The sequence below is a fragment of the Neophocaena asiaeorientalis genome, unplaced genomic scaffold (assembly GCF_003031525.2).
Source record: "Neophocaena asiaeorientalis asiaeorientalis breed wild unplaced genomic scaffold, Neophocaena_asiaeorientalis_V1.1 scaffold87, whole genome shotgun sequence".
NCBI lineage: Eukaryota > Metazoa > Chordata > Mammalia > Artiodactyla > Phocoenidae > Neophocaena > Neophocaena asiaeorientalis.
Genome location: NW_020175432.1, coordinates 5,663,339 through 5,691,261, shown reverse-complemented (window position 1 = coordinate 5,691,261; position 27,923 = coordinate 5,663,339). Strand labels below are relative to the sequence as shown.

The 27,923-nt window shown below is 53.2% G+C and overlaps 2 protein-coding genes across 2 annotated transcripts; both read left to right on the top strand.

Annotated features, from left to right (window-relative positions):
* Window positions 1-1,572: 1,572 nt before the first annotated feature.
* On the top strand, window positions 1,573-10,933 carry ASF1B (anti-silencing function 1B histone chaperone). Its single transcript, XM_024767414.1, has 4 exons — window positions 1,573-1,872; window positions 7,070-7,185; window positions 9,152-9,328; window positions 9,710-10,933. The coding sequence occupies exons 1-4, from the start codon at window positions 1,764-1,766 to the stop codon at window positions 9,914-9,916; spliced, it is 609 nt and encodes a 202-aa protein (XP_024623182.1). The 5' UTR covers window positions 1,573-1,763; the 3' UTR covers window positions 9,917-10,933.
* An 8,592-nt stretch (window positions 10,934-19,525) lies between these two features.
* PRKACA (protein kinase cAMP-activated catalytic subunit alpha) lies at window positions 19,526-27,907 on the top strand. Its single transcript, XM_024767379.1, has 9 exons — window positions 19,526-19,626; window positions 20,084-20,212; window positions 22,589-22,687; window positions 23,700-23,782; window positions 24,559-24,685; window positions 24,778-24,873; window positions 24,977-25,099; window positions 27,147-27,311; window positions 27,727-27,907. The coding sequence occupies exons 2-9, from the start codon at window positions 20,150-20,152 to the stop codon at window positions 27,850-27,852; spliced, it is 882 nt and encodes a 293-aa protein (XP_024623147.1). The 5' UTR covers window positions 19,526-19,626; window positions 20,084-20,149; the 3' UTR covers window positions 27,853-27,907.
* Window positions 27,908-27,923: the final 16 nt, after the last annotated feature.

Below are 27,923 nucleotides of genomic sequence, written 5' to 3'. Positions count from 1 at the left end.
CTGGGGGCTGGGTGGGTAGTAAACAAAGCATGTAGAGTCTTGAAGACAATATTCTCATACTGAGAACAATAGAAAACCACTCACATTTTAAGTGTGGGGGGGGTGACTGATCCAATTTGTTTCAGATCTGCACTGTCCAATACAGAAGCCACAGGGGATCACGAGCTCCTGCATGTGGCTTAGTGCCAGCTGTGAAACAGAACATTCCCGTCGCTTAACTTTCATCAATTAACATTTCAATTTAACACCGACAGAAGACTGAGCTCATGGGAAACTTTTAAGTATGCCGGGTACAGCTTGGGTATGTGAATCTACATTTCAACTGTAAATTTTATGAAACCTAAACTATTTCCGGTGAAAATGCAGCGTCCAGATCACAGATGTGGTATAAAGTGTAAAACACACAGGATTTCAAAGCCTTAGTACTAAGTAACAACAAGTAAGATACCTCTGTTGTATTTTTTTATACCGATCACATGTTGAAATGATATTGTGGCTATATTTTTAGTAATATTAAAATTAATTTGACTTTTTAAAACTTTTTTAACGTGGTTACTATAGAAAAGTGTAAAATTAGGTATGTTGCCGCTGGTGGAAGCACAGTGAGTGCGGAGGTCCCTAGAGTCTTCCAGGCTGGGGGCCACGGTGGTCCGGCCTACGCCTGGGAGTGTGGAGAGAAGTTTCTAGATGTATTATGTAATCATAAGTCAGGAAAAACAATTTTCACGACCCCGTTCAATGGGCAGGGAAACGTGGCCTCGGGTAGCGACTGGCAAAGGCCGGACTCGAACTCCCACTTACAGCGTTGTCCACATGAAACCTCCCCAGAGGCTCTCGAGGGTGTAAGAACTGGATTCGAACCAGGCCCGACTCCCGGTCCCAGGACTCAGCGCGCCGCGTACCGGCCCCACCGTCTCCCCTCAAGGGTGAGTTAAACGTTCACAACGTGCTCCCAGGCCGCTGGGCCCGAGGGGCCAGGAGCCCCCTTCGAGAAACTTCCGGCAACGCTCACGAGCTGACAGACGCCAAAGGTACAAACGCTCCTCCTTCCTCTTCACACGCGGCTCAACCGCGCCAGCAGCCGACTTCCGCTCCACTCCCACGAATCCCCGGCCGATTCTTCTCCCCTTCCACCTCCCGCAGCCATCTCAGCCAATAACCTCTCACAGAATCTGCTTTATTCCCTCCCCACTCCTGCCTGCCAATCACCGCAGGTCGAGCACCGCCCTTCTTTCCCTCTTAAGCGAGCGCCGCGCGCCACCGCTCGGAGGTTGGCTGCGCTGTCCCCAGCTGGATGCGTCTCCCGGAAGGGCGGGGCTAAGCGCTGACCTCGCTGGTGCGGGGACCCTCAGGATTGGCCAAGAGGGGCCCTGCGCCGTGACCCCGCCCACCCCTCCCTAGACTTCCGAGTCGGAGACTCTGGGGATTGGCTCTCCGCGGACACCCAAAGGAGCTAAGAGACGGTCCCGCCTCCCTCCCTCATCCCGGAGAGGGAGCTTCACGGATTGGTCCCGGGAGTCTCGGCGCGCAGCCCGACGCTCCAGGATTGGCTGAGGGGGAGCTCGCGCAGTCGTGGAGCGTTGACTGTGATTAGCCGGGGGGTGGGACCTGCTATTTGAAGGAGGCGCGCGGAGGAGATACGCACTTTAGATCGCGGTCGGAGGGAGCGGGAGCGGCTTCTGGCAACACTGCTCCGCTGACCCGATAGGACCCAGGCGCGGGCTCGGCCCCAGCTCTGGCCCCGGCTGCGACCCGACGAGGCGATGGCTAAGGTGTCGGTGTTGAACGTGGCGGTGCTGGAGAATCCGAGCCCTTTCCACAGCCCCTTCCGGTTCGAGATCAGCTTCGAGTGCAATGAGGCCCTAGCAGACGGTGAGGCTGGGCCCGTGTGGAGACCCCCTCTCCCCTGGGCCAACCCCGACCTCCTCTTGGAGACAACCCCGAGGCCAACCCTGTGAAACACACACCCCCCTCCCCCAACCGAGATCTCCGGTGAACCAAATCCCCTCCCAGTGCCAACCTGCCCTTGGAGACTACCCTACCCCCACCCCCACGGTTACTCCCGTTCTCCCCCGTGGAGACCTCATCATTCCCCTCTTTCTCCTGTGGCGCTTCTCCTGGGCACCTGTGTTCTATGTAGAGACCTTCTCAGCCTCCGTTCTTTAACCTGCAGAGACACTCAGCCACCCCGTCTTCCCTGTAGCAAGAAACGCCCCACCTTCTGTTTCTGTACGGGTAGACTGCCACTGCAGCCACCCAGTCCTCCCCACCAATCCCCTCTCCCCTGTGGTGAGACACTCACACCTCACTCTTTTCCTATGGCGATCCTAACATCCAGGCCCCTCGAATTTCCCCAACGGAAACCCCAGCCCCCTCCCAATTTCCCATATGGAAACCTCAGCCCCCTCCCCCATTTTCCCTGTGAAGATCCTTTCGCCCTATGGCAAGACCTCACTCGTCCCCATCTCCCCATTTGTCTCCCCATAATCTCCACCCCTACCTACTGATACTTAACCCCAACCCCAGCTACTTCTTGTTTTCTACCCCAAACCACATACCCTAGAACCTGGCTTCCCTCCTTAGTCTGGCCCCAACCCTCTACTCCACCCGGGGAGGCATGGCCTGGCTTCTGGCTCCAGTCTTTGAGGATAACCTGATCTCCCCAGCTCCTGTTCTTTCTGCCTCTCTGACTGTGGGCTTCAATGAGCATACTCAAATCTGAGGGGTGGCATGGCCAGGCAAGCATTAGCTGGTTCCTACTGTTTGCCTGCCAGACTCCTGCTGACCTACTGCAGCAATGCCCCCAAGATTTTTGATGGTCTGACCTAGTCTTGCGGGGTGGGTGTTCCAGGCTGAGCCGTGAAGGTATCTGGCTTCAAACAATCATCTGGGAGGTCACAACATTTTGTGCATCTTTTCCAAGGTGCTTTCACAGATGTACTTACTCATCTGTGTAACAAAGGTGGACATGGCTCTCATCTCACAGATGAGAAGATGGGAGCCACAAAGAGTAAAAGACATTTCAAGTCAAGGTCTATAAAAATCGAAAAATCTGAGGTCATTCAGCGAGTCTTGGCACGACTTTCAGGGGGAAGTACTCCATTAGATCTCTTCTCCACTTGGTGGTTAAGAGAAGAGGCAGCAGCTGAGGAGGTGGAGATCTGTGAGGCCAGGGTGTGCTAAGCAGCACCTCTCAGTGGTAGGTGGGTGGTTTGCCTGCATGTCAGCCCGTGGAGTAGCCTGGGGTTGATACAATGTGTGTGTGCTTGGGCTGGGCCATTGGACCAGTCTCTCCCCAGTTTCTCTCCTTTTTAAATTAAGGGGTCTGCTTGTGACTAACTGTAGAATAAGCCCAGTTAAATCCTTTCTGGAACAAGGCAGGGTGTAAATAAATAAATAAGGTGTAGAATGACCCTGTGGAATAAGATTTAATTTTAAAGCCAGGAGGAGATGTAAGGAGCTAATAGGTTAAGGGATCCACAGTTCCCAGATGGCAGGAGATTGGGTTTCAATCAGCCTGTTTGTGCTTCTTGCATTTAAAAATGGTTGCATGGTCATTATCTAGTACTTTCATTCCTACAAAGCTCCTGCTCTGTTACTTTACTAATCTGTTTATAGAATCAGAGCAGGAAAGGCTAAAATCAATCTGCTGGTTATTATTTTTTAATAGAAAGAAATGGAATGACTTCTCCAAGGTCACACAGCCGGCTTGTAGAATTATTAACCCTAGGTTTTGTCTCTGAGTTCTGTGTCCAGGGTTCTTTATCTTTGCTATAACCTGGGAAAGAAGGCATCCTATTTTAGAAGTGGAGCATAAACAGGACTCAGAGGAGGGAAAGGGGGGTGCTATTATTATTTAAGCCTGGACAATAAAGCTTTTGCTCAGAGAAATTCCAGTTGGAAAGCCAACTCTGGCCTAGAAATCTAGACTCTTTGGTTGTACCTGTTGAGCTGTCCTTCACTCTAACCTGCCAACTCCCTTTCTGCCTCTTCCCACAGAGCAGACAGAATTTGTTTCCTGCCTCCCAGACAGATGGAATGGGCCTGGTTCTAGAAGTCTCTCAGATTCTGGAGGAATCTCAGTCTTGTTACCTGGTGACTTCAGACACTGGCAACTGAAGAGCTGAACGCCCAATCCCCAGTCTGACCCATTTCTCAAGGGTTCTGAACCCCTTTTGCTCTCTTTTCTCCTCAGCATCTTTCCGGATGCTTCCAAGGCATGGGTTTACATTCAATACATTGGGTGTGTTTTTCCCTTGTTTAGTTGAGAAATTCAACAGGTACTACTTGAATAAGTCTTGGAGCCAGATGTTCTGACCCACACCTAACACCCTGAGGTCAGGCCAAGGTTCATCTGTATGATTACGAACAAAGGGAAAGTGATAAACAGAAAAAGGCCTGCTAGATAAGTTGTTGTTTTTATAAATTTATTTATTTATTTATTTATTTATTTATTTATTTATTTATTTATTTTCGGCTGCCTTGGGTCTTCATTGCTGTGCCCGGGCTTTCTCTAGTTGCTGCGAACAGGGGCTACTCTTTGTTGTGGTGCATGGGCTCCTCACTGAGGTGGCTTCTCTTGTTGCAGAGCACAGGCTCTAGGCACGTGGGCTTCAGTAGTTGTGGCTCGCAGGCTCTAGAGCGCAGGCTCAGTAGTTGTGGCTCACAGGCTTAGTTGCTCCACGGCATGTGGGGTCGAACCTGCGTCCCCTGCATTGGCAGACGGATTCTTAACCACTGCGCCACCAGGGAAGTCCTGTTGTTGTTTTTAAGGCAGGAAACAGATTCTCCAGCTAGTTCAACTATGATATTATTCTTTTTAACATGTCTTTCATCACATCATTGGTTTGGGTTTTGTTTTCATACCTAGTATAGCATCATCCCGTGCAGTGGTCAGATTATAAAGTTAAGGCATAAAGACAAAATGTAACGTAAGGAATTCCCTGGCAGTCCAGTGGTTAGAACTCTGCACTTCCACTGCCGGGGCCCCGGGTTCAATCTCTGGTCAGGGAACTAATCCCACAAGCCACATGGCATGGCCAAGAAGGAAAAACAAAAGTAATGTAGTCATTTTACCCTCAGAAGGTTAGGCACACAATACTACATGTGTGTGACCGTGTCCCATATTCAGGAGAAGTCAGTTTGTGTTGTGCTGGTGATTGATGCCCCGTATCTCATTCAAAAATGAAGTCACTTCAGTATGCTTCTGCTTAAGACACTTGAGCAGGTTTCAGGCAATTCCGATTTGTAGATCCTCACTTCAGTCATCTTCTGTCTTCCATAGGAGATCTTATCAGCTCCTCTAACCCTTGAGTATTTCTCTGCAGTCCTTGGTTAATTCTCTGGTTTCTTTCTGGCCTGTGTGGAGGGAGCCATCGTGATCCATTTGCTTGTCCACCTGCATTTCTCTCTTCTGGTCAGCCAACGTGCTTTCTCGGTAAACAAAATCTTAGTTTAGGTTTTGCTGACAGTATTTTTTTTTTGGCTGCACCACGCAGCTTGTGGCATCTCAGTTCCCCAACGAGGGTTTGAACCCGGGCCACAGCAGTGAAAGCCCAGAATCCTAACCACTAGGACACCAGGGAACTCCCTTGCCGACAGTATTGAACGCTGAGAGCCCACGGCATACACCCCGGCCTGGTCTATTAAAATCTCCTTTTTGTCTCCCCCTGCAGCACATTAGTTAATGCACACATGTGTGACTCCCCTGGTGATGGGAAAAAAGGCCAGAAGGAAAGATATCAAATGATAAAGCTATGTCAGGAAGGTGAGAACAGAGCTAGCTTGTTTTCTTTTCATCCAAAAACGTTATTTCTGGTTGTGCCACTACTTGTAATAAAAATAAATTAGTAAACTTAACTCCTCCCTGCAAATAATAAGAGACTGGAGTTTGACTGAACCCCAGTGAGCCCAATGGCCACCACCTCCTACAGATCTGTTAGGGTCCCTGAGTAGAAGGCCTGGGTGTCAGCTGCAGAAGGACAGGAGGCCAGTGTATTGAGAAAGGGCACGGAGCCCTGGTGACAAACCTCCATAGTCATGGCCGGGCATTGCTGTGCTTCCAAAGTTGGGTGCTCTTGTGGGACACTAGACCAAGGAACAGGGCAGCTTCTAAGACAGTTTGCTTCCTGTGAAAATCACAGCTTGTGAAACTTCCCCCGGCTGCTGGAGCCATAGGTTGTGTAATTTCAAAGAACCTAAAATAAGTTTCAGGTCTCCTGCCAAATTTCCATGTAGTAGCATGACCTTGCCCCTGATACACTTGGACCTCCTGCAAGAGGCCGCAGTCACTGGGAATTTCCTGCGATGGACGGGCAGGGTCTCATTGAGCACTTGCCCTTTTATCTTGTCGGAACATACCCAGGAATGTGAGTCCCCGACTGGATGGGATGCAAGAAAATTGGGGTTCAGAGGATGGCCGTATGATGCCATATTTGTTGACTGAGTCGCTGTTGCCCTAATGTCTGAGAGCAGGCATGACTTGGTGCTGGATCTGGAGGACCTGGGGACTGGCTAGCTCCCCCAGCGACCTCATCTTCCCCTCCTGCCGGCTGGCTGTCCTACTGGATTGCAGTCTGCTGCCCTGCCCCAGTTGTCGAGGGATCTACTCAGTTCAGTGGCACTGGTCCCTGTGTGTGAAAGAGGATGCTGCTTCCTATCCTGGCACCCAGTGGGCAGGGCCCTCAAATGGCCCAACTCCCTGCTGTTCCCTCCTCAGCACGCCAGCACGCCTCCACGCCTCTGTCATGTGGCTCTTAATTCAACCTCTGCCATACGGTTCACCCTCAGGCTCTGAGAGGCCCAAGTTTCCCCAGAGGTGCCGAGTCAAGGTCGCCTGGCAAAGCTAGGCCCACAGGAGAAATTTCCCCACCGGAAATAGAGCTTCGCGCCTGCCCCAGTGATCGGGACCGCAGTGCCTGGCACTTAGTGCCCAGCGGGTGTCAGGTGTCCTTGAGAATAAAAACCTATCAGTATATTAAGGACCTATCCAAAACTAACATGAGGAGGCCCTTTCCCAGCCTTCTTGCTGTCAAGCTGTTTCAGTTCTTAACACCCTGTATCCTTGCAGACCTGGAATGGAAGATCATTTACGTTGGCTCAGCCGAGAGTGAGGAGTTTGATCAAATCTTAGACTCAGTGCTGGTGGGCCCTGTCCCAGCAGGGAGACACATGTTCGTCTTTCAGGTAAGAAAGACTAGGCCTTAGGCCTTGACGCCTAGAAATATCCTCTTCTACCCAAAAGCACACAGAATGGTTCATTGGTCAAAGTTCAGGTTCAAATCCTAGCTCTGCTCTCAAGCACTGTCTGACCTCTCTCAAAGGTACTTCAGACACCTCCCGCTCCTCCACCGCTGTGTCGTAACTGTTACCATGAGCCACCGATTTACAGTTGATTCTCATTACTCACGGGAGTTATGTTCTGTAAAGTTGCTGCAGACACTGAATTAGTGAATTAGTGAATACTAAATCATTGCCCCTAGAGGAAATACAGCGTTATTTTCCTGCGAGTCACATTTTTATCAACCAGTCAGTACATAATCTTGTTTTATGTTTTTCTGTTTAAAGACAACTTATTTTTGTATTGTTGATTTATTCACATTGACCGCATGGCCCACATCACTATAACTCATGGCTGAACAAAGCTTATCTAACACGTTTTCTCTATGAAGTACATCCCTTCTTGCTTTTAGAAACAGGGCAGCACTCAGCACTACGCTTTGGGGCCCTTTTAAACAGCAAAATTACCAACAAAAATGCGGAAACCGTGGCCCTGAGACCGCAAAAAAGACACGTGTTTACAGTCTGAGACTGCCTGGTTCTACCCACCCCTGCTCTGCATGTCCTTAAATGACCGTGAAAGCCCCTGAATATTGATTTGGGGGTTACAAATACATTGTAGCAAGTAGTCGAATTGGCAAATACGGAATGTATAAATAATGAGGATCCACCGTAGCTGCTAAGTAGCTCTCTAATCCAGCATCACAGGGGTTGTTGTCAGAAATGCGGGTATCATGTGATTCTTAGGCACACTAAAGTTTGAGAGCCTCTGCTCAAATCCATTCACTTACCTGATCTTGGCTATTCCCGCCCCAATCTAAGCAACCTCATCCCATCATCTAAGCCCTCACCCACCCATATCCAATCCACCTAACCTACTCCACAGCCAGGACCGGCTTCCTAGGCATGCGACCCATGCAGTCACACTGGGCCCCACTCTTGGTATGATGTTCTGCTGTCACTGGCTGAAACTTACTAATTTTTGAACACGAGGCCTCGTGTTTGCATTTGTTTGTTTGTTGCTTTTTTTTTTTTTTTTTTTTTTATTTATTTTTTTTTGCCTGTGTTGGGTCTTCGTTACTGCGTGCAGGCTTTCTCTAGTTGTGGCGAGCGGGGGCTACTCTTCGTTGCAGCGCACGGGCTTCTCATTGCGGTGGCTTCTCTTGCTGCAGAGCATGGGCTCAGTAGTTGTGGCGCATGGGCTTAGTTGCTCCGCAGCACGTGGGGTCTTCCCGGACCAGGGCTCAAACCCTTGTCCCCGGCATTGGCAGGCGGATTCTTAACCACCAGGGAAGTCCCTTGTGTTTTCATTTGTGTTCGTCTCATTTTGCACCAGTCATATAGCCGATCCTGTCCTTAACAACACACCCCGCATCTGTCCACTCTCTCTCCTTCTCTACTGCCTGATCTAAGCCACTGTCCTCTCTCCAGGATGACCTCTGTAGCCTCCTGCCTAGTCTCCCTGCTCCCACTTAGCCCTCTTCCTATCGCAGCTCCACTGGCCTCCAGGGTCGTCTTTTCAGATGGCAGGAGTGATGCCACACTTATCTCCTGCTAAACATTCTCAATCTTTCCCAAGCCCTTAACTGACTGGTACCTACCTGCTCACCTCTTCAGCCTCATTTTATACCGCTCTCCCCCTTGCTTACTACACTCCTCCTCGGCACCATGTACTTCTCTTTGATGGCACCTGTCACATTCGGCACTTTACAGGCATTTGTGTGATTGATTCTGTCTTCACCACTGGATTGAAAACCCCTGAGGGCAGAGACCCATACTTTTGGCTCAGTAAATATACGTTGCTTGAGAATCGTATTACCGGTCAAGGTGTGACTGGCAATCAGTGCTAAGGCCCAGCCTGTGTTTCCCCTAGGCCGATGCCCCCAACCCATCCCTCATCCCTGAGACTGACGCCGTGGGTGTGACTGTGGTCCTCATCACCTGCACCTACCACGGACAGGAGTTCATCCGAGTGGGCTACTACGTCAACAATGAGTACCCTAACCCTGAGCTGCGGGAGAACCCGCCCCTAAAGCCAGACTTCTCTCAGGTGGGTCCTTTCTCCACACTTCCTGCTTCAGACAGGCTGGCTCCTTGGCACCTGGGGGTAGTTGAGTCGTTGGAATTGGGAGCCAAGGTCACTTCTTAAGGTTTTCAAGTAGTGCTCAGCTCTTGGAGCGCCGGGCTAGAACAGGAAAGAGAAAGGTCTTTGTTTCTCAGAATTTTGCCTCGCAGAATCAAGACTAGATAGGCCCCGGCCCTAAATCACGGTGCACAGGCATTCCCTGGAGTTCTACACATATTGTTGGTGGGGATGGAATAAACAAGGTCTGCTCTTCCTGGGCTTGGGGTGGGATCTCAGAGCGCCCTGCTGTGTGGGAGTAACGCGAGGGCATGCTAACGAGGGTTCACGTTCCTTTTCCTGCCCCAGCTCCAGCGGAACATCTTGACCTCAAACCCCCGGGTGACCCGCTTCCACATCAACTGGGACAACAACACAGACAGGCTGGAGGCCATAGAGAACCACGACCCAGCCCTGGGCTGTGGCTTCCCCCTCAGCTGCACTCCCATCAAGGGCTTAGGTCTCCCTGGCTGCATCCCTGGGCTGCTCCCTGAGAACTCCATGGACTGCATCTAACTGTGGGACTCTAGGCCCTACCTGGGCCCAGTTGGGACTGCGGGCCAGTCTCCTGGCACATCTGGAGGGGGCAGCCGGGCCTACCAGAGAGTCTCAGGGAGGCCACGTGGAGGACTTTGGGGCCATCAACTATATCCAGGCCAGTCAAACTTGGCACCAAGGAAGGAAGGGGCTTCAGGTCTCTCTCTCCCAGCCCCGGCCCAGAGGATCATCTCACCTCTACTGCCCAGGCCTGAAAGAAGCAGGTACTTCAGTTCTTCATTCTTTCTCTCTCGTGTCCTTTCTCGCTTCCACACACATTATAAACTCCACCTGTGGGCCACTGTGCCACTGCACTCCAGAAGTACCGTTGACCCAAAGCTCTTCCCACAGACCTCCCTGGCCTGCCTTGAGGATTTCTTGGTCTATGCCTGGCAAGGCTTCAGCCCTGTTGGGCCAAAGGCTCTGTCATTCATTTTCCTTCCCAAACATCTGAGCAGACCCACCCAGCTTTCTGGAGTCACAGGCCAGGAGCCTTGGTAGAAGGTGGACTCGGACACAATTTCCGTCCCCCTAGGATGACTTTTAGGTCTTTTCAATCCAGTAGCCCTCTGGAAAACTCTGTTCCCAGAAGGGTGGTCAGCAGGATGCTGAGAAGAGATGGTTGATGCTCCCCTCAGTCGCAGCCACCTTCCTGCTGCCTCCCAGCTGGATCTGGCTTTCCCTGGAGGCTGCCCTTGTGGGAAGATGGTATGTTGGAGGGGCCTTTTGTGCTCTGTCTCAGTATCGGTATCAGGGCCCCTCTGCTTCTGGCTGCCTTGATCTGCCCTCTGCTAAGACCTCATGCTCTCAGAGGCCATGGTGCAGACAAGAGAAGCAGGAGGGAGCCTGAAAACCTTCCCCCCTCCACCACGCTCCCCACCCTTGCCCGCATCCCCTCGCTGCTACATGGATGCTGTTGTGATGGTAGTTTGTCTATTGAAAGGTTTTTATGTTAAATATGTTTGGTTGGTCTAAAAATAAAAAGCACTTCATCTAGACTGTTTCTGCTTTTGTCTTGGGTAGACTGAGGCAGTTTTGTCCATCTCTCCTCATGACCGGGCAGCCTCCTTCCCCAGCCAGTAGGTTGACTGCTCCTTGTCCGCTTGTTCAGCTTCTTACTCTAGTCTTGCTTGTTATAGTTGTATTCCAGACTGAGGTCCAGGGAGGGGTTTTTCTTTGTCAAAACTTAAGCAACCCAGCTGTTCTGTAGATAGAGCATACATAACCAGTGATTTTTCAGACTTTGACCTTGACCCACAGAAATTAGTTAACATTGTGCTCCAAGGATACACACAGCAACACTTATACTAAATTTTACTTAGCCTTACTTTGTAACTCCACAGCCCCAGGTGGAGTGGTTTGGCTGATGAGCCATTTCCCCACAATTCACAGAAAAACATAGACTCTTCCCTCCCTGAGACTGTGGTGGACTTAGGAACATAGGTCCAGACAGCTGCTGGGTGGGGTGCGGGTTGTATACAAGTCCAGAGGCAGAGCAGTGAATTGGCTTGTAGACCTGAGACGAGCTAGCCTGCCCAAGCCAAGGAGAGCTGGCTCATCCAGTCTCCTGCCCATCGTGTCACTTCCTGTTTGGGCCTTCCTCTACTTCAGTGGTTCTCAGCTGGGGGCAGTTTTGCCCCGCAGGGCACATTCAACAATGTCTAGAGATGGTTTTAGTTGTCACAACTGCCAGAAGAGAGGGAAGTTCTACTGGCGTGCCGTTGGTAGAGGGACTGGAGATGCTGCTAAACACCCTATAGTGCACAAGACAGCCCCCCACCTCCACCCCAGCGCAGGATGATCTGGCCCTGAATGTCAGACATGTGGCAATGGGAAACTGACCGTCCTCAGGCTGTATTTAAAGGGCACCCTGAAAAAAGGGCTTATCTTGCACTCCTCTGCTCCAGGAGAAGAGGTTCCTTTTGCATTGCCCAGACAGAGGGAATCCTCAGTCTGGCTGTGCCCCAGATTCCTCATCTGTAAAATGGGAGTGATGAGACTAGTACCTACATGACAGGAGTGTGGTACGAAGTAATGTATTTAACAAGTGCCAGCTCTTACTACTGGCATGAGCCCAGCGTGGGCACCCAGCAAAGAGATGGCTACTGAGCGCCCCCCTCCCGGAGCGCAGCATCCTCCCGAAGCTCGGGCTGTAGCTGAGGGAGACCCAGGAGGACGCCGGCATGGACCCTGGGCCTGCTGCTGCTGTCCTGCGCCAGGCCTTATGAATGACGACGGCTGGCGGCCCGGAGACCTATGACCCGCGGCGCTCGCCGCGCCCCTCCCCCGCTGGCAGGTGGACAGCGGCTGCGCCGGGGTTGGGGTGGGGGGGCCGCGGCGCCAACCTTGGCTGGCCGGCAGCCGCTGCAGCACTGAGCGGGGGCGGGGGATTTACTGCAAAGACTGTGCTCCCCCCCAGCTGTCACTGCCAACCATGGTACGTATGACCGCTGGGGCCCCACATGGGGCCCTGTCACCACCCCACTGTCTCCTCTCCTGGTCCCTCTCCCCAGATTCTAATCCCTCCACTTCCTCACTCACCTCTTACACAGATGCGACCCACTGCCAAACCCCGACCCAGGCCTCTGCCAGTCTGGGAGTGCTATGGGGTATGCCTCCACCCCGCAGGGACCTTGGCCACTTGGTGACCACACCCCTACCCCCCTCCAGCCCCCGCCATCTTTCTCCTGCCCTTCCCCTCTTCACCTTATCACAGCCCCCCTCCAAACCCACTCCGTCCCCTTTGAGCACTTCCAGAGCCACCTCCAGCATTGTTTTTCTCTTCTGTGTCACTTGGCATGGGGGACAGGATCTTTCTGGGTCCCTCTGCCCCTCTCTCTCACTCTGTCACTCTGCTTCTCTGCTGTGCCTCCTTCTCCAAGCAAGCGTCTGTCCCTGGCTGGGGTAGCAGACTGTTTATGAACCTAGAGAACTACTTCTGTGCTTCAAAAGCCAAGTTTGAGCCGATCTTGCTGGAATTCATTGCATCCTCTTTCCGGGGTTGGGGCGGGGGGAGGGTGGTGTCAGCAGAGAGCCCCTTCCCATCTCCTGCTGTTCCGTGAGCTCTAGGCTCCTTGGAGGGCCCTTCAATAAATGGTTGTTTCACAACTGAGGCTCTGTCATTCACCCAGTCCCCCGGGCTTCTTCACCCGCTCCTGGCTTGGGATGAAAAGTAGAGGATGAAGAGGGTCTGGGTTTAGCAAGGCTCATTCAGCTTGAGCTGGGATGGTGAGAAGGAGGTATCAAGGGATGGCAGTTGGGAAGAGAAGTGGTTGACATCTAATGACTTGCTTTGCCAGGAGACAAACAGATTCTGATCATTCCCAGCGTTCAGCCAGAGAAGGGACTACTTCCCCCTCAGCTCCCAAATATATTGGCCTTTTCCAGCCAGCCGGGGAAAGAGATTCTTTATCTGGAAATGCCTTCAGAAATGGTCTCCAGCCCCATCCTCAAGTCCTTCAGCTCTTAAATTGTCATCACTCCAGGCCTAAAGCTGGACCTCAGCTAGGATCCCCTTCCAGTTACCCAGAAATAGAGTTGAAAAGGAATGGCCACATCCAAATATGCTCTTCCCAGTTACTGGTCTCAAACCCCAGTGTCTGTGTTCCCTGAATGCTCCCTCCCAGAAAGACCCAGGCATGAAAGCCAGGGAACTTTATTCCCACCCAGACTCAAATGGCAGAACTCAGAGTCACTGAGCAACCATGGAGAGGCCCGACATGTCACCGATGGGTGGGGGACGGGAAGGCAAGTGCCTGTAGCTGAGAGCTTGATGACAGAGGAGCAGGTGGGTAGTGACCAAAAAAGGTCTGGGCATGAGCTTGGAGGGGACTAGGCAGAGGGGGAGGGGCCGGGCCCCCAGCAGGTGAGACCGGCTGAGAGGTGGAAGGTGGAGGCAGGCAGCTGTACATTGCAGTGGCTCAGTTGAAAGTTGGGGAGATGACATAGTCCTGGAAAACTTTCAAGGCGTATCAAACACATGCAGTGGGGAGTGGGGGTGGAAAGCCACACAAGGAAAAGGAGCCCTAAGAAAAAGATCAGAGGCTTCGGAAGGAACCAGTGATTCAGAGCACAGTCCGGACACCCAGGAGTGGACTATCAAGGTGAAATAGAGCCACTGTTTATTGGGCATCTAGGATGTGCCAGGCTAAATGGTCTCCACAGATCTATCTGCTCGCGTGATTTTTCATAGCGGGCTGTTATCTGAATTTTCCCAGCAAGCTCTCTGAGTTTGACATAGATGATGCCACAGAGGCAGGATTCACATCCAGATCCACCTACCAGACAACTTCCTGGACCCCAGGGTTTCCCAACTCACACATTCTCAAGCCGCCTCCCTGATTTTTACTATATTCACTTCTATTTTGTTAACTTAAATAAAAATTTTGACTCACTTTTGTTCAGATGTAAATTTTGATCTGTCCTAAGCAATATTATAAATGAAATCACGGGATTGCTATGCCAGTGATATTCTCCCTGATATGCATTAAAATACAATGTAACTAGAAAAGTGAAACATCCCTAAAATCATTTCATGCCCCGCCAGTGGGACCTATGTCACACTTTGGGAAAGGCCCTAAGCTGTACTTCCTTCCAGAGGCTTGCAGGGGCTCTCAGAGAAGGAAATAGGATGAGGAAGGGAGCCCCTCTTCACTTCAAATCTCCAATTCTGAGAGGATGGAGTTAAGACAAAATTTGCCTTCTAGTAACTAGGGTCGGCTGGGGGTGGGGTAGTAGTAGCCAGGCCAGCCTGCAGGGGGCACCTGAATTTCATCTGCCAGATGTCAGCCCTACTGAAGTAAGGAAGATGACCGAACCTCAGTAGGCACCAGTTCAGCATCCCGCAGCCCCCTATACTACCGGCTCCATGCCGGGGCAGGACAGCATTGGCTTCCTCCCAAGAGGGTAGGGATCCAGAATGAGCCCTGGGGTGGGGTGAGGGAAATCTGTACCCAAAGTTGCCAGAGCCATTGGCAGGGGCCTGGGTAAGATGCTAAGAGGGCAGAGAAAAACAAGACCAAGCCCTGGGCCCTGAGCAACCTGGAGGAATTGAGAGAGGGCAGTGGCCTCAGGAGGCCCTGGGACAGGCGGCCAAGTGGGGCTCAGGCCTTGGCTGCCCTGACCAAAGGCACCCCTGAGAGCTGGTCTATGGGAGAAGGGACAGGTCTGGTGAGAAGGAGCCCTCCAGATACCATCACCCCCCCTCCCAGTTCCCAGGGACAAGCAGATCCAGGCTCCGAGAGTGAGAACTGCCCCCCAAGAGGTCCCTAAATGGGAAGAATTGTGGCCCTCTAACTACTGCAGAAGTCCCAGAGGGCCAAACACTGTCTGTGCGTTGGCAGTTGTATGGGTGCCCAAGAGGGTCCTGTCAAGGCAGCTGTTCCTTTAGCCCAACCAGGCTTACAGAAGCTTGAGGGTCCTCTCTGCCCCTTCCCTGCACCCACTGGCCCCAGGTTGGGTTTCTTTTCCTGACACCACCCCGCAACTCCCTGGCTCCCCTTATAGGCAGGGCTCTGGGGATGGGCAGCCAAGCTGGTGCAGCAGGTCTCATGAGCCTTCCCAGCCACCATAGTCCTGGTGCCCTGAGAGGAAGACTTGAGTGATGGCTTCCAGCCCCAGCTATGGTGAGGCTGAGCCCTGTTGCTATAGCAACTTACCAGGCACTCTCTGACACTCAAGTCAGGGAAGGACTGCAGTAGAGTTTAGGGAACAGGTGAAGAGGAAAAGTCTGTGGACCCCTGGCTGGCCCTAGAAACCCTCCCTTACTAACAACCCTGAGCTGGGGGGCCTGGGGAAGAGCAGGCGAGATGGGTGGTTCAGTTCAGACACGGAGGGGATGGTCACCCAGAGCGGGGTCCAGCTCAGAGCCAGGCAATGGGGTAGTCCAGCTCAGTGTTGAGGTTCAGCTCAGATTGGGAGTTGGTCCAGCTCAGTGATGGAGTCCACGTCATAATGGACAGTGGCCCAGTATAGAATGAGGGTCCATCAGACTGCGGGTCGGTCCAGTCCAGTGTTGGGGTCCAGCTCAGGCTGGGGGATGGTCCAGTCCAGGGCTTGGTTTTCCGGCCCCAGAATTTCCAGGACAACCAGGTTTCGGGGAGCAGCAGGTCCTGAGATTGTTGTCTGGGGGGGTCTGAGGCTGGGCTCCTGCCTCGTGATGGGGCCCTGGCTTTTTGAGGGATGCTCTCTCTGTGAGCTCCAATCGAATCCGGACCACGGTGGAGGCTGGCACCCCTCCTGTGGGAGACATGGGCCGGCTGACAAGCTCTAAAGACAGCAGCCAGCTGGGTTTCCCTTCTCTGCCACTTCCTGTTGTCAGCAGGGGCCATGGGTGCCAGGCACTCTCGGGAGAAGCTGCCACTGACCCTCCACTTCTTTTGGGATCTGGAAAGAAGGAGGAAGATGGTCAAGGCTGCCTCCCCCTCCCCCACCCCGGGGTTTAGCGTTTCGTTTCCGGTTTGGACTTGCATGGCTGAGAGCAGAGCCAAGCACAGGGCAAGGTTTGATAGAGGCCAAGGACATCCCAGGATGCCATTCCCCTCTCCGCCCCTGCATAGAAGCAAGACAAAGTCAGATGTACCCATTTCTTTCTCAAAGTAGCAGAATCTGGGGGCTCCAGGTTCAAAGAGCACTTGGGGGAGGAGATAGGGTAGCTCTCACTGCCCCCCCCCAACTCCCGCCTTTCTCTCCAGCTGCTCTTTCTGCTAATTAACGGAGCTCTGGGGCCTCTTTGGCCCCCAGGGAGGCCCCAGCTGCTGCCTGGGCCTGAGCCTTAACTCCTTCCCCTCTGCCCAGTGGGCACTGCCCTGGGCACATTGGGTGTCATCCTCAGGGTAGTCCAGCACCCACTGAGAAAGGCAGGGCCTGGCAGCCCGGGAGCAGTGTAGCCCCTGGAATGGGAAGTTAGCTTTAGCACCCCACCCCCAGGGCAGGCAGGCCAGCCTGAGGAGGGACACCCTCAGGACAATCTTCCCACCACCTCCTGCCAAGGAGGGGCCTTTACAAACCTTGGCCAGCGGGAGCAGGTACCTTTAAATGCTTCCCTGGCAACCAGCTCCTCCTCCCCTGTCCCCCGAGGCCTTCCCGAGGAAGCCAGCTCAGAGGCTCTGCGTATTCCTGGTTTCCCTGCAAAGGGAAGGTTCCAGGGAGAGCTTAGGGAGGCCTGGGATGGATCTGGGGTCAGGTAGAGGCTGGGATGGGGACTCAGAGACCACCTTCCAAGCTGTGGCTGCAGCTGCTTCTCTGGGGCCATGTGATTGTCCGTTTCCTGGGCTACCTGCGCTGCACCCTCTGGGCACCTAAGCAGAGCCTCGCTGGCCAGGGGTAGATGGGCCCCAGATCACCCCATCCCACTCTACCCCCCATTTTGCCCTCTGCTGGAAGAGGCAGGAAGCAGAGGTGAGTATGGGGGCTCCTGGCTGGGGTTCCCCCCATCATTATCCCTCTTTATCTGCCCACTCTTTCTGGTACTGCCACACCCTGTGCCCCATCCCCAAATCTGGCAAGCTGATGGCACCAGAGAGCACACAGCCTGGGCCCTTCAGCATTTCGAAAGGCCAGAACAGGGCTGTGTCAGAATCAAGGCACCGTGTGGAGCCTCTTAGTGGGGTACCAGCAGACAGACAGACCCACCAAGTTGGGAAAAACAGGACATGGCAGTTCTCAGGGATTTTGCTGAGAGCAAAAGAGGAAGCAGGACCAGGCTTTCTCCTGGATTCCTCTTACACTCGCTTCTCTCTGCCTTTCTGGGTGAGTGACGGTAGAAACCCAAGAGGGTGCCTTCACCCCCACCGTCATCCAGAATTCAGTGTGTACGTTTGGAGGTTTCCAAGGAATGTGTTGTGTGTCAAGAAAGATTCTGCCAGAGAAAGCATTGGATGTGGTGCAGCCCCCAGGCTCAGGGAGGCCTCAGACAGTTGGTGGCTCAGCCAGGCACCAGCCTAGGACTCTTGGCCATTCCTTGACCACCCCCTCTCCGCCTGGTCATTCTTTGTAGGGCTTTCCTAGCCCACAGTCTCTCCTCCATCTGCCACGCTTGCAGCTCCACGGAAGGCTCTTCTCTGCAGATGCTGAGGGAGAGCCTTGTGGGTGATGGGGGCGGGGGGGTGGCTACCCACAAGGCTGTGGGGATTCCTGGCACTGCATATGGGTGAGATAGGCAGATATCTGACAGGCAAGGCCAAAGTACCAGTGTGCAGGACCCCTCAGGGTGGCATCCGTCCCAGGAACATCAGGGTTGAGGACAGCTCTGTCCATGGGCCATCCCGGTGCCCTGCAACCAGTCAGAAGCAAAGCAGTTAACCCCGTGGGCAGTGGGGTCTGGGAAGTGATCTGAGACCAGTCTTCTCATGGGTACAATGAGAGTAATAGCAGCTCTGAGCCATCAGTGTAGGAATTAAGCATGGAAAGCACTCAGCACAGAGCTGGCACACAGGGAGGGTCCCTGAACAACAGCGCGCCTGACCCCCGGGGGCGGTTACAAGGACATATCCATACCGTAAGAATCCATCAAGTTGAGCATTTAAGATTTGAGCACTCAGTGCTCCTCCTGTATTTTATACCTCCATTTTAAAAACTACTTAAAAGCAAAATTAATAGCTGACATTTATATGGCACTAACCCCTGTACCGGCCACCATCCAAACCCCCTTTGCCAAGATTAACTCATTCGGTCTTCACAACCACCCCACCAGGTCATTACTATTATTATCCCCATTTTACAGATGAGGAAAACCAAGGCCCAGAGGTGCGATCAGTTGCCTAAGGTCACATAGCTCATCAGGGACCAGGCTGGGATCTGAACTTGATCTTATCCCAGAGTCCTGGCCCTTAACTGTTTTGCCAGGCTGCCTCTCCACATGGGCAGGAATGCCTGTTTTCAGGCCTCAGTTTCCTAGGGTGGTAAACAGAATGGTTAAAATGAAAGTTGACACGTGAACCAAATGAGATAGTGGACGCAAAGCAGCAAGCCCAGGGTCCGCCAGGAAGTCTTCAATGTTAGCCAGATGGTGATGTTCGCCTTGGGGTGCTGAAGGGCCTGTAGGGGGCAGGCATCAGGCGAGGCTTCCCTTGAGCGAGCTCTGGAACGAGGGCCCCTCCATTGGCAAAGGTGGGAATGGAGCCAGCCGGGGGCCAAGGCAACAGCTGAACCCCCCAAGGGCGCCTGCTACCCGAGCCCCAGAGGCCTCCACCCTGGGCCGGCCTCCCCAGAGAAGGGGCCAGAGGAACAGCCAAATCCCGAGGCTATAAATACCTCGGCTGGCGTCGTCCCCTGGCCCTGGAATGTCAGTCAGAACTGGGGCGAGTGGGGGTGGGCCGGCCTGGGCGCCACTCTCTGTCCCCCTGAGAGTGACCCCCGAATTGCCCTGTCCCCCATTTGGGACAGAATTGAGGCTGGACCCCACCTCTCTGTAGGAAAGGAGACCCCAGACCCCAGCCCAGATCAGGGCCCCCCCACCAGGCTACCCTCAGACTCAGCCAGGACACCCGAAGGCACTGGGAGAAGGTCAGGCTCGGGATTGAGACGACTGCACCCCACTTTCCACAAACCGGCCTCTCCCCAGGAATAGCCCAGGCCCACGCCAACAAGATGGGGTCTCCATCTCACTCCCTCCTCTTTTCCTTTCAGTGAAAGAATTCTTAGCCAAAGCCAAAGAAGATTTTCTTAAAAAATGGGAAAATCCCGCTCAGGTAAGCCCCCTGGGTACAGAGCCCTGGGAGGGATAGCTGACAGCCCCCTGCCCCTCAACTGCATCCCTGTGCCATGGCTAGGATTTTACGGCCCTGTGGAGGGCTCCAGACCTGCCCTCATTCTCTCCCTAGATGCCCATGGGGGCACCTGGTCACTCACTGCCAGGTTCCCCCACCCCACCAATCCCGTCCAACTGGCAGCCCCTGCCCCCCAGGCAGCTGCCAGCAGCTCCTGGGCCCCAGGCCAGGGCCGGATCTGGCCCCTGCCACCAGCCTTGAGGAATGTACCCTCCGCCATCTTGTTTTTCCACCCCCTGTCCTCACCCCACTAGCTCCACCTGGTCCCCAGGGCCCCCTCTGCTGGTTGCAGAGGGAACACCCCAAACTTCGGCCTAGCAGGCTAGACGGGGTGGGGGTGGGGGGTGGTCCCTGACCCTCCAGACCCTTGTGCCCACAGAATACAGCCCATCTGGATCAGTTTGAACGAATCAAGACCCTCGGCACGGGCTCCTTCGGGCGGGTGATGCTGGTGAAGCACAAGGAGACCGGGAACCACTTTGCCATGAAGATCCTCGACAAACAGAAGGTGAGCCCAGCCCTGCCACAAGGCCCTGGTCCCAGCCACCAGGGCTTTGCCTGGGCTGTTCCCACCACCTGGAGTGGTCTTCCCACCTACCCACTTACCAGCTATTTCCTGAGCCTCCATAATGTGCCAGACCCAGGGGCGGGAAGGGTACCATGCTGCCTTCGGGAAGCTTTCCCCAGGAGGAAAAGTACCCTAAGACGTAAAGCCCACACGGGCTCAGACACTTAGCCTGTATCGAGGAAGCCAGAAGTCTTCCTGGGGGTAGTGATGTTTACACATCGCATCGGCAGGCGGACTCCCAACCACTGCGCCACCAGGGAAGCCCCTGTAAATATTTTTGAAACCCTACTTTTTGCCAGGCGATGCTCTAGAGCAGCACCATCCAGGAGACATATCACACAAGCCACATATGGTTTTAAATTTTCTAGAATCCTCATTTTATTTATTTTTATTTATTTGGTAGCACTGCGTGGCTTGCAGGATCTTAGTTCCCGAACCAGGCATCGAACCCGCGGCCCTCGGCAGTGAGAGCACGGAGTCCTAACCACTGAACCACCAGGGAATTCCCTAGAATCCTAGTTTTAAAAGTTTAAAAAAGGCAGAATTCATTTTAACAATATGTTGTAATTAAGCCAGTATGTATGTATGTATCCAGTATCATTTAAATGTATGTATCCAGTGTAGAAATATCCTTAATGAGACATTTTACATTCTTTTTTTCCGTACTAAGTCTTAGAAATCCAGCGTGCATTTTACACATATAACACATCTCCATTCAGATGTTAATTTTCACTGCAAAGACAAGAAAAAGTAGAGAAATTGAGAAAGCAGATTCACATAGCCCAGGTTGTTCCAAACAGGCTTGAAAGTTGTCTGGTAACTGTGCCAAGTATCAGTTTTTAAATTTTCTTTTTTTAAAATTTCTTTATTTCTTTCTTTATTTTTGGCTGAGTTGGGTCTTCGTTGCTGTGCATGGACTTCTCTACTTGCAGCGAGCAGGGGGTACTCTTCTTTGCGGTGCACAGGCTCTAGGCGCGAGGGCTTCAGTAGTTGTGGCACATGGGCTCAGTAGTTGTGGCTCACAGGCTCTAGAGCGCAGGCTCAGTAGTTGTGGCGCACGGGCTTAGTTGCTCCACAGCATGTGGGATCTTCCCAGACCAGGGCTCAAACCCGTGTCCCCTGCATCGGCAAGTGGATTCTTAACCACTGTGCTGCCAGGGGAGTCCCTAAATTTTCATTTTACATGTATATATATATATATTTTTTTTTTTTTTTTTTTTTTTCTTTTTGTCTGCTTTGGGTCTTCGTTGCTGAGCGCGGGCTTTCTCTAGTTGCAGAGAGCAGGGGCTACTCTCTGTTGCAGTGCACAAGCTTCTCAGTGCAGTGCCTTCTCTTTGTTGCGGAGCACGGGCTCTAGGCGCAAGGGCTTCAGTAGTTGTGGCGTGCGGGCTCAGTAGTTGTGGCGCACGGGCTTAGTTGCTCCGCGGCATGTGGGATCTTCCCAGACCAGGGCTCAAACCTGTGTCCCCTGCGTTGGCAGGTGGATTCTTAACCACTACGCCACCAGGGAAGCCCTAAATTTTCATTTTAGATACTTCAAATTTTAAGCTTGGTTCCCCAGTCAACGAACCACATTTCAAGTACTCAGCAACCGTACGTGGCTAGTGTGGAATCTACTGGACAGTGCAGGTATAGACCCAAAGGATGTAGCTGTGAGCAAAGCAGAAAAAGCCCCAGTGCAGTGGGGCTTAGAGCTGACCAAGGGGCCAGGCTGCCTGCGTGTGACAAGCTGGACTGATGTTGACTAGCTGCATGTGAACTTGGGCACGGCACTTCCCCTCTCTGCGTCTGGGCTTCCAAACCTGCACGCTCCCATTGCATACCCCTCAGGGCTCCTGTCAGAGAGTGTGAGACGGCTGCTGGGGACAGCTGAGGGCTGAGGAGGAATTAGCCCTAGGTTCGAGTGGATGTGGGGGGCGGGGTGTCCTCTAGATGCAGGGAAGGTATTTCTAAATCCCCCACCCCTTGGGTGCTACTCCCACCTGTCTGTTTGGTTTCAACTCAGCTGCCCCTTCCTCCAGGAAGCCTTCTCTGACTCCCCAGGCTTCACCGGATGCCTTATCTGGGCATCCACAGGCCCCAAGCTTCCCCCACCACAGCTCTGACCCCTGTGGCCTGGTGACTCATGTGTTCCTGCCCTGAACTGCATGCCATGTGGGGACAGGCACCCAGCCCAGGGCTTGACAGGCCCCAGGCACTCAAACGATTCTGGATGGAGGACCCAGCCCGGCCCTGGCACATCTACTTTTGGGTGGCAGGGAAGAAAAGAGCTGTCTCACACCCGCTCCTCGCTCCTCTCCCCTCCCACCCCTGCAGGTGGTAAAGCTGAAGCAGATCGAGCACACCCTGAACGAAAAGCGCATCCTGCAAGCGGTCAACTTTCCGTTCCTTGTCAAACTCGAGTTCTCGTTCAAGGTGGGGTCCCAGCGGCCGCAGACCAGGGCCACTGCCGGGTGGTGCAGCCTCTGGGTTCCCAGAGCTGGGGCTCAGCCAACCACAACCAGTGGTTGCCCGAAAAGGCAGACCCACTGATGGGGGAGCGGTGAAGAAGGCCCCCGGGGGTGGAGGGCAAGTCAGTTTGGGGCTCTCATAGACCCCAAGTTCAGCTGGGTCTGCCAACTGATAGCTTGATAACCTTGGGCAAGTCCCCCAACCTGGATAACATCCCTCAAAATCATCGATCCATTTACAGCAAGAACCTGACACACAGCCACAAACTGCCGCTCAGCCCGGGTTCAAATCCCAGCCTTGCACTTCCTGGCGGTGTGACCCTGGCAAGAAACTTCACCCCCGTGAGCCTTAGTTTCTTCATCTGTAAAATGGGGATCATCGTGGTGGGGCTGCCATGACAGTTCCAACCACATCACGAGCACCCTGCGTGAGCTGTTTTGGGTGCCGTCCTAAGCCACGACTGTGAGAGTTGGCAAAGGCCCCTCGGGGCCTGTGACCCTAGCAGTCACAAGGACCCCATGCTTTGTTTAAGGCTCTGTTGCCACCATCTTGAAATTCATAATCATTTTTTTAACAAGGGGCCTCACTTTTATTTTGAGGGGGGACTCACAAAATCTGTAGCCCATCCTGGTCCCATTTGACAGATGACAAAACTGTGGCCCCAGGAGCCTTGCTCAAGACAGTCACAGACAGGAGCCATCACAGAGTTCCCTCTGCAGCGCAGGCATGCCAGCCAGGTCCCTGATGCACCTCTAGCCAGCCCTCACTTTTGGCCCCCGTAAGCAGGATCATGGCTGCCCCTTCTTTCTCACGGGCAGAATGAAATGAGACAGGTAATCAGTGAGCACAGTGCCTGGCGCTTGGAACGTGCTTCACATGGGAACCAAAATTGTTGTCACTTTATGTCTGACGCCTGCCTTCAGGTGGGGCCTGGGGCTTGGGGAGTGGGGCCCTGATCAGCTGCTGCTTCCCACAGGACAACTCCAATTTATACATGATCATGGAGTACGTGCCTGGTGGGGAGATGTTCTCACACCTGCGGCGGATCGGGAGGTTCAGGTGAGCCCGACGCCCCCTGCCACCCTGGGCCTGGGGTGTGCATGGGTGTCGTCCGTGGAAGTGGCCTCTTCAGGTCCCTGTGGGTCCTTGTTCCCCCGAGCTGAGGAATCTACGATGTCTCAGCCACCACGAAACAAAACAAACACGGTGACTTAGGCGTCACCACGTAAGTGGGCAATTTCACGTCGTTTTAAAATTTGTGCTATCTTATTTATATAGATATGCCCTTTACATACAGTAAAGTGCACAGGTTTTCAAGACCCTGTTCCATGAGTTTTGACAGCTGCATTCACATGTGTAACCACCACCCCAGAAAATTCCCTCAAATGCCTTTCTTGGCAACTCACCACCCCAACAAAGGCAAACGTCCTTTATGGCTTCAAACACCACAAATGTGTTTGGTCTGGGTCTGGACTTGATAGAAATGGAATCACACAGTTCATATTCTTCTGTCCCTTTCTTCTCTTGCTTCCCATAATCGTTTTGTGATCCAGCCACATTGTTGGGTATATTCATCGTTTGTCCTGGTGGTGGTGTTGGGTAGGATCCCATTATAGGAATCTATCACAATCTGTGATTCCATTCCTCTGTTGATGGACATTTGGGCTCTTTCCAGTTTGGGGCTGTATATGAATAAGGCTTCTCTGCTGATGCATTTTGATCGCTGGGCTGGAGGCAGCTCGATAGGCCCACCTGCTGGACCATTAGGGGGTGGGCAGGTCCTGCTGGTGTGGCCACCCACTCTCACCCATCCTCTCCCTGCTTGTCCCCATCAGTGAGCCCCATGCCCGCTTCTACGCAGCCCAGATTGTCCTGACCTTTGAGTACCTGCACTCGCTCGATCTCATCTACCGGGACCTGAAGCCGGAGAACCTCCTTATCGACCAGCAGGGCTACATTCAGGTGCCCACTGGGCTGGGCGAGGGGCAGCCCCAGGTGGCCACAGCCTGAACCCTCCCACCCTCCCGGCCAACCGCCCATTCTTGTGCCCACAGGTGACAGACTTCGGTTTCGCCAAGCGTGTGAAAGGCCGCACCTGGACCTTGTGCGGCACCCCCGAGTACCTGGCCCCCGAAATCATCCTGAGTAAAGTAGGCGCCTCCCTACCCCTCCCACCGCTCTGAGGCCTGCTCCACTGCCGGCGGCCCCCTCCTCACCCTTCTCCCCTCACCTGCTCCCCTCCTCTCGCTCCAGGGCTACAACAAAGCTGTGGACTGGTGGGCCCTGGGGGTTCTCATCTATGAGATGGCCGCTGGCTACCCGCCCTTCTTCGCTGACCAGCCCATCCAGATCTATGAGAAGATTGTCTCTGGGAAGGTGAGGCCCGGATATGGGGGCTCAGGCCTAAGCCTGACCCTTCCCTGCCTGTCCTGCTCACTGTGGAGCCCTGATCGTCATTGTCAGAACAGCCTAGGGAATTCCCTGGCGGTCCAGTGGTTCGGACTCTGAGCTTGCTTCCACTGCAGGGGGCACAGGTTCGATCCCTAGCTGGGGAACTAAGATCCCGAGTGCTGTGTGGGGCGGCCAAAGAAAAACAGAAAAAGAACAATCGAGAAGTTGATCAAGTCAGGCCGGGTTGTGAAGCCAGACATACCCACTACGCTAACTGAGGCCACCGCTTCACACAACCTCGCTGTCTGATCCTGGACCACAGTGCCGAAATCCTAAGGGTTTTCAAAACCCCAGGTCTCACCCAAACTCCTGCCCTGCCTGCCAGGAGGCTGGTCTCGTCTCTAGTCGGCCCCGTTAGCATGAATTTTCACAAGTTTCACAGCAAAAAAGCAAGCATGTTCAGTTTCCAGGCGCTACCCCCAGACCCCTCCAGGGAGTCACTTTGGACATAAGGCCCTGCCTCCTTTCCCAAATGCAGACTTTCTAACTTGCAGGGTGTGGGTAAGGGGTGGCGGAACCGTTAGAGCCCCGGAGTGCATTAAGTACCCGCTGCCCCACGCACCCCCTCGGTCGTACCCCACCACTCTGAGGGAGTGAGGAAGCCGAGATGCAGAGATTGGACATGTCTGGTTCAAGATCACACGGCAGCATCGTCTCAAAAGAGGTTGGGGACCCCACCTCTGACTGCAGCTCACCCACCTCACCAGGAGGACCAACCATCCCTCCATCTGGCCCAGGAAATGGTGTGAGTGGCTCCCAGCTCAGCCTAGGTGGGCTGACCTGGCTCTAAGTCCCAGCTCTGCCACCCATCGGCTTTGAAACCTCAGGCCAATGTCTTCGCTTCTCTGAGTCTTATCCATCTCAGAACTGGGGAACTAGCCACTTGCCTCTCAGAGAGGTTGAGAGAATCACCACCTGCAAAGTGGGGTCACTAAAAAAGGGAAAGATGAGGTGTCTGCCACCAGGCAGAACAGAAATTGCCAAGAAAATGGCCCAGAGTGGGGGAAAAAAAAAAGAAAAAGCCATAGAAGCTTTCGAGGCGGGAGAGAAATGAGCGTGACTCCCTTCTTTGTAGCATTTCACAGTTCCCACGCACCCTCAGCGGGATTATCTCCCTCATGCAACCCTGGGATATCTGCCCCATGCCAGAGAGGCAGGCACAGGCCCAGAGAGGTTAAGGGCCGTGGCCAAGGTCACACAGCATGGAAGAGGCAGAGCAGTGCTGGAAGTCGGTTCTTGCAGCTCTAAATCCAGTGACTGCTTGCATACAAAGCTGTGGACTCAAAGCATTTGGGGAAAGTTTCTGGAAGAGTTGAACTGAGCCTTAGAGAATGGAAGAGCCTTAGCTATGCAGAGAGAGAAATAGACAAACAATTATTTCTCTCAGAAGCATGAATATTTCTGAAGTCCCCAGACCCTAGCAGAGCTGCCTTAGGAAGCAGTGGCTAAGAATGCAAGTTCTGGAGTCCAGCAGACCCCAGATGGAACCAACTTGCCCTGCTCCTCTGAGTGATCTTGGGCAAGCTGTTTAATCCTTCTGAGCCTCAGTTTCCTTCTCTCAGGAAATAGAAATGGGAACCTCCGGAATTCCCCGGCAATCCAGTGGTTAGGACTCTGGACTTCCACTGCCGGGGTCCTGGGTTCAATCTCTGGTTGGGGAGCTAAGATCCCACAAGCTGCATGGTGCAGACAGAAGGATAAAACGGGAAGCTCATAGCTCTTACCTCTCCAGCAGCATCAGCATGGCTCAGGAAGTGGCTAGAGATACAGACTTTCAGGCCCCACCTGAATCCGATATCCTGAATCAGAAACTCCAGTGGGCCCAGCAAGCTGTTCTAACGGGATTCCAATGCACACTCTGGTTTGGTTGGGGTCCTCCACCCAATAAGACAGTTGGATGGTGAAGGCAGTGTTCTGGGCTCCCCAAGCTCCAGATCAGTTTCCCAATCTGTCTGTGTTACCGCCTCTCCAGGTGCGGTTCCCGTCCCACTTCAGCTCCGACCTGAAGGACCTGCTGCGGAACCTCCTGCAGGTGGACCTCACCAAACGCTTTGGGAACCTCAAGAACGGGGTCAATGACATCAAGAACCACAAGTGGTTTGCCACGACCGACTGGATCGCCATCTACCAAAGGAAGGTAGGCCCCCCCCCTTCCCCTTGTGCTCTGAGGGTTTTGGAGGGGGATGGGCAAGAGCCAGGGAGTATTGCCAACGGAGAGATGAAAAGGGAAGGGGAATTTGAAAGCAGGCTGCGGGCTCTGGGTCAGTTTAGATAAGGCAACTTAGAGCATTGGGGGTATAGAAACAGAATTGTGGGGTCATTTGGCCACTCTGTGACCTTGAACAGACTTCCCTCTCTGGAAATTAGTTTCCCTCTGGGTGAATTGGCTCTAATAAGCTTCTTGGGTTGTTAAGATGAGTCCATACCCTAATGGTAAGATCAGGCCTGGGTCAGAGGAAGTGATCTCATGAATGTTAGCCCCTTCGCATTTATTGTTGTAACGATGATTATGTTGACTGCTGAGGTCTGAATGGCTCTTGACCCCTCTCCAGGTGGAAGCTCCCTTCATACCAAAGTTTAAAGGCCCTGGGGACACGAGTAACTTTGACGACTATGAGGAGGAAGAGATCCGAGTCTCCATCAATGAGAAGTGTGGCAAGGAGTTTTCTGAGTTTTAGGGGTGTGCCTGTGCCCCCATGGGTTTTCTTTCTTTGTTTCTTTTTTTTTTTTTTTTTTTTTTTGACCACAC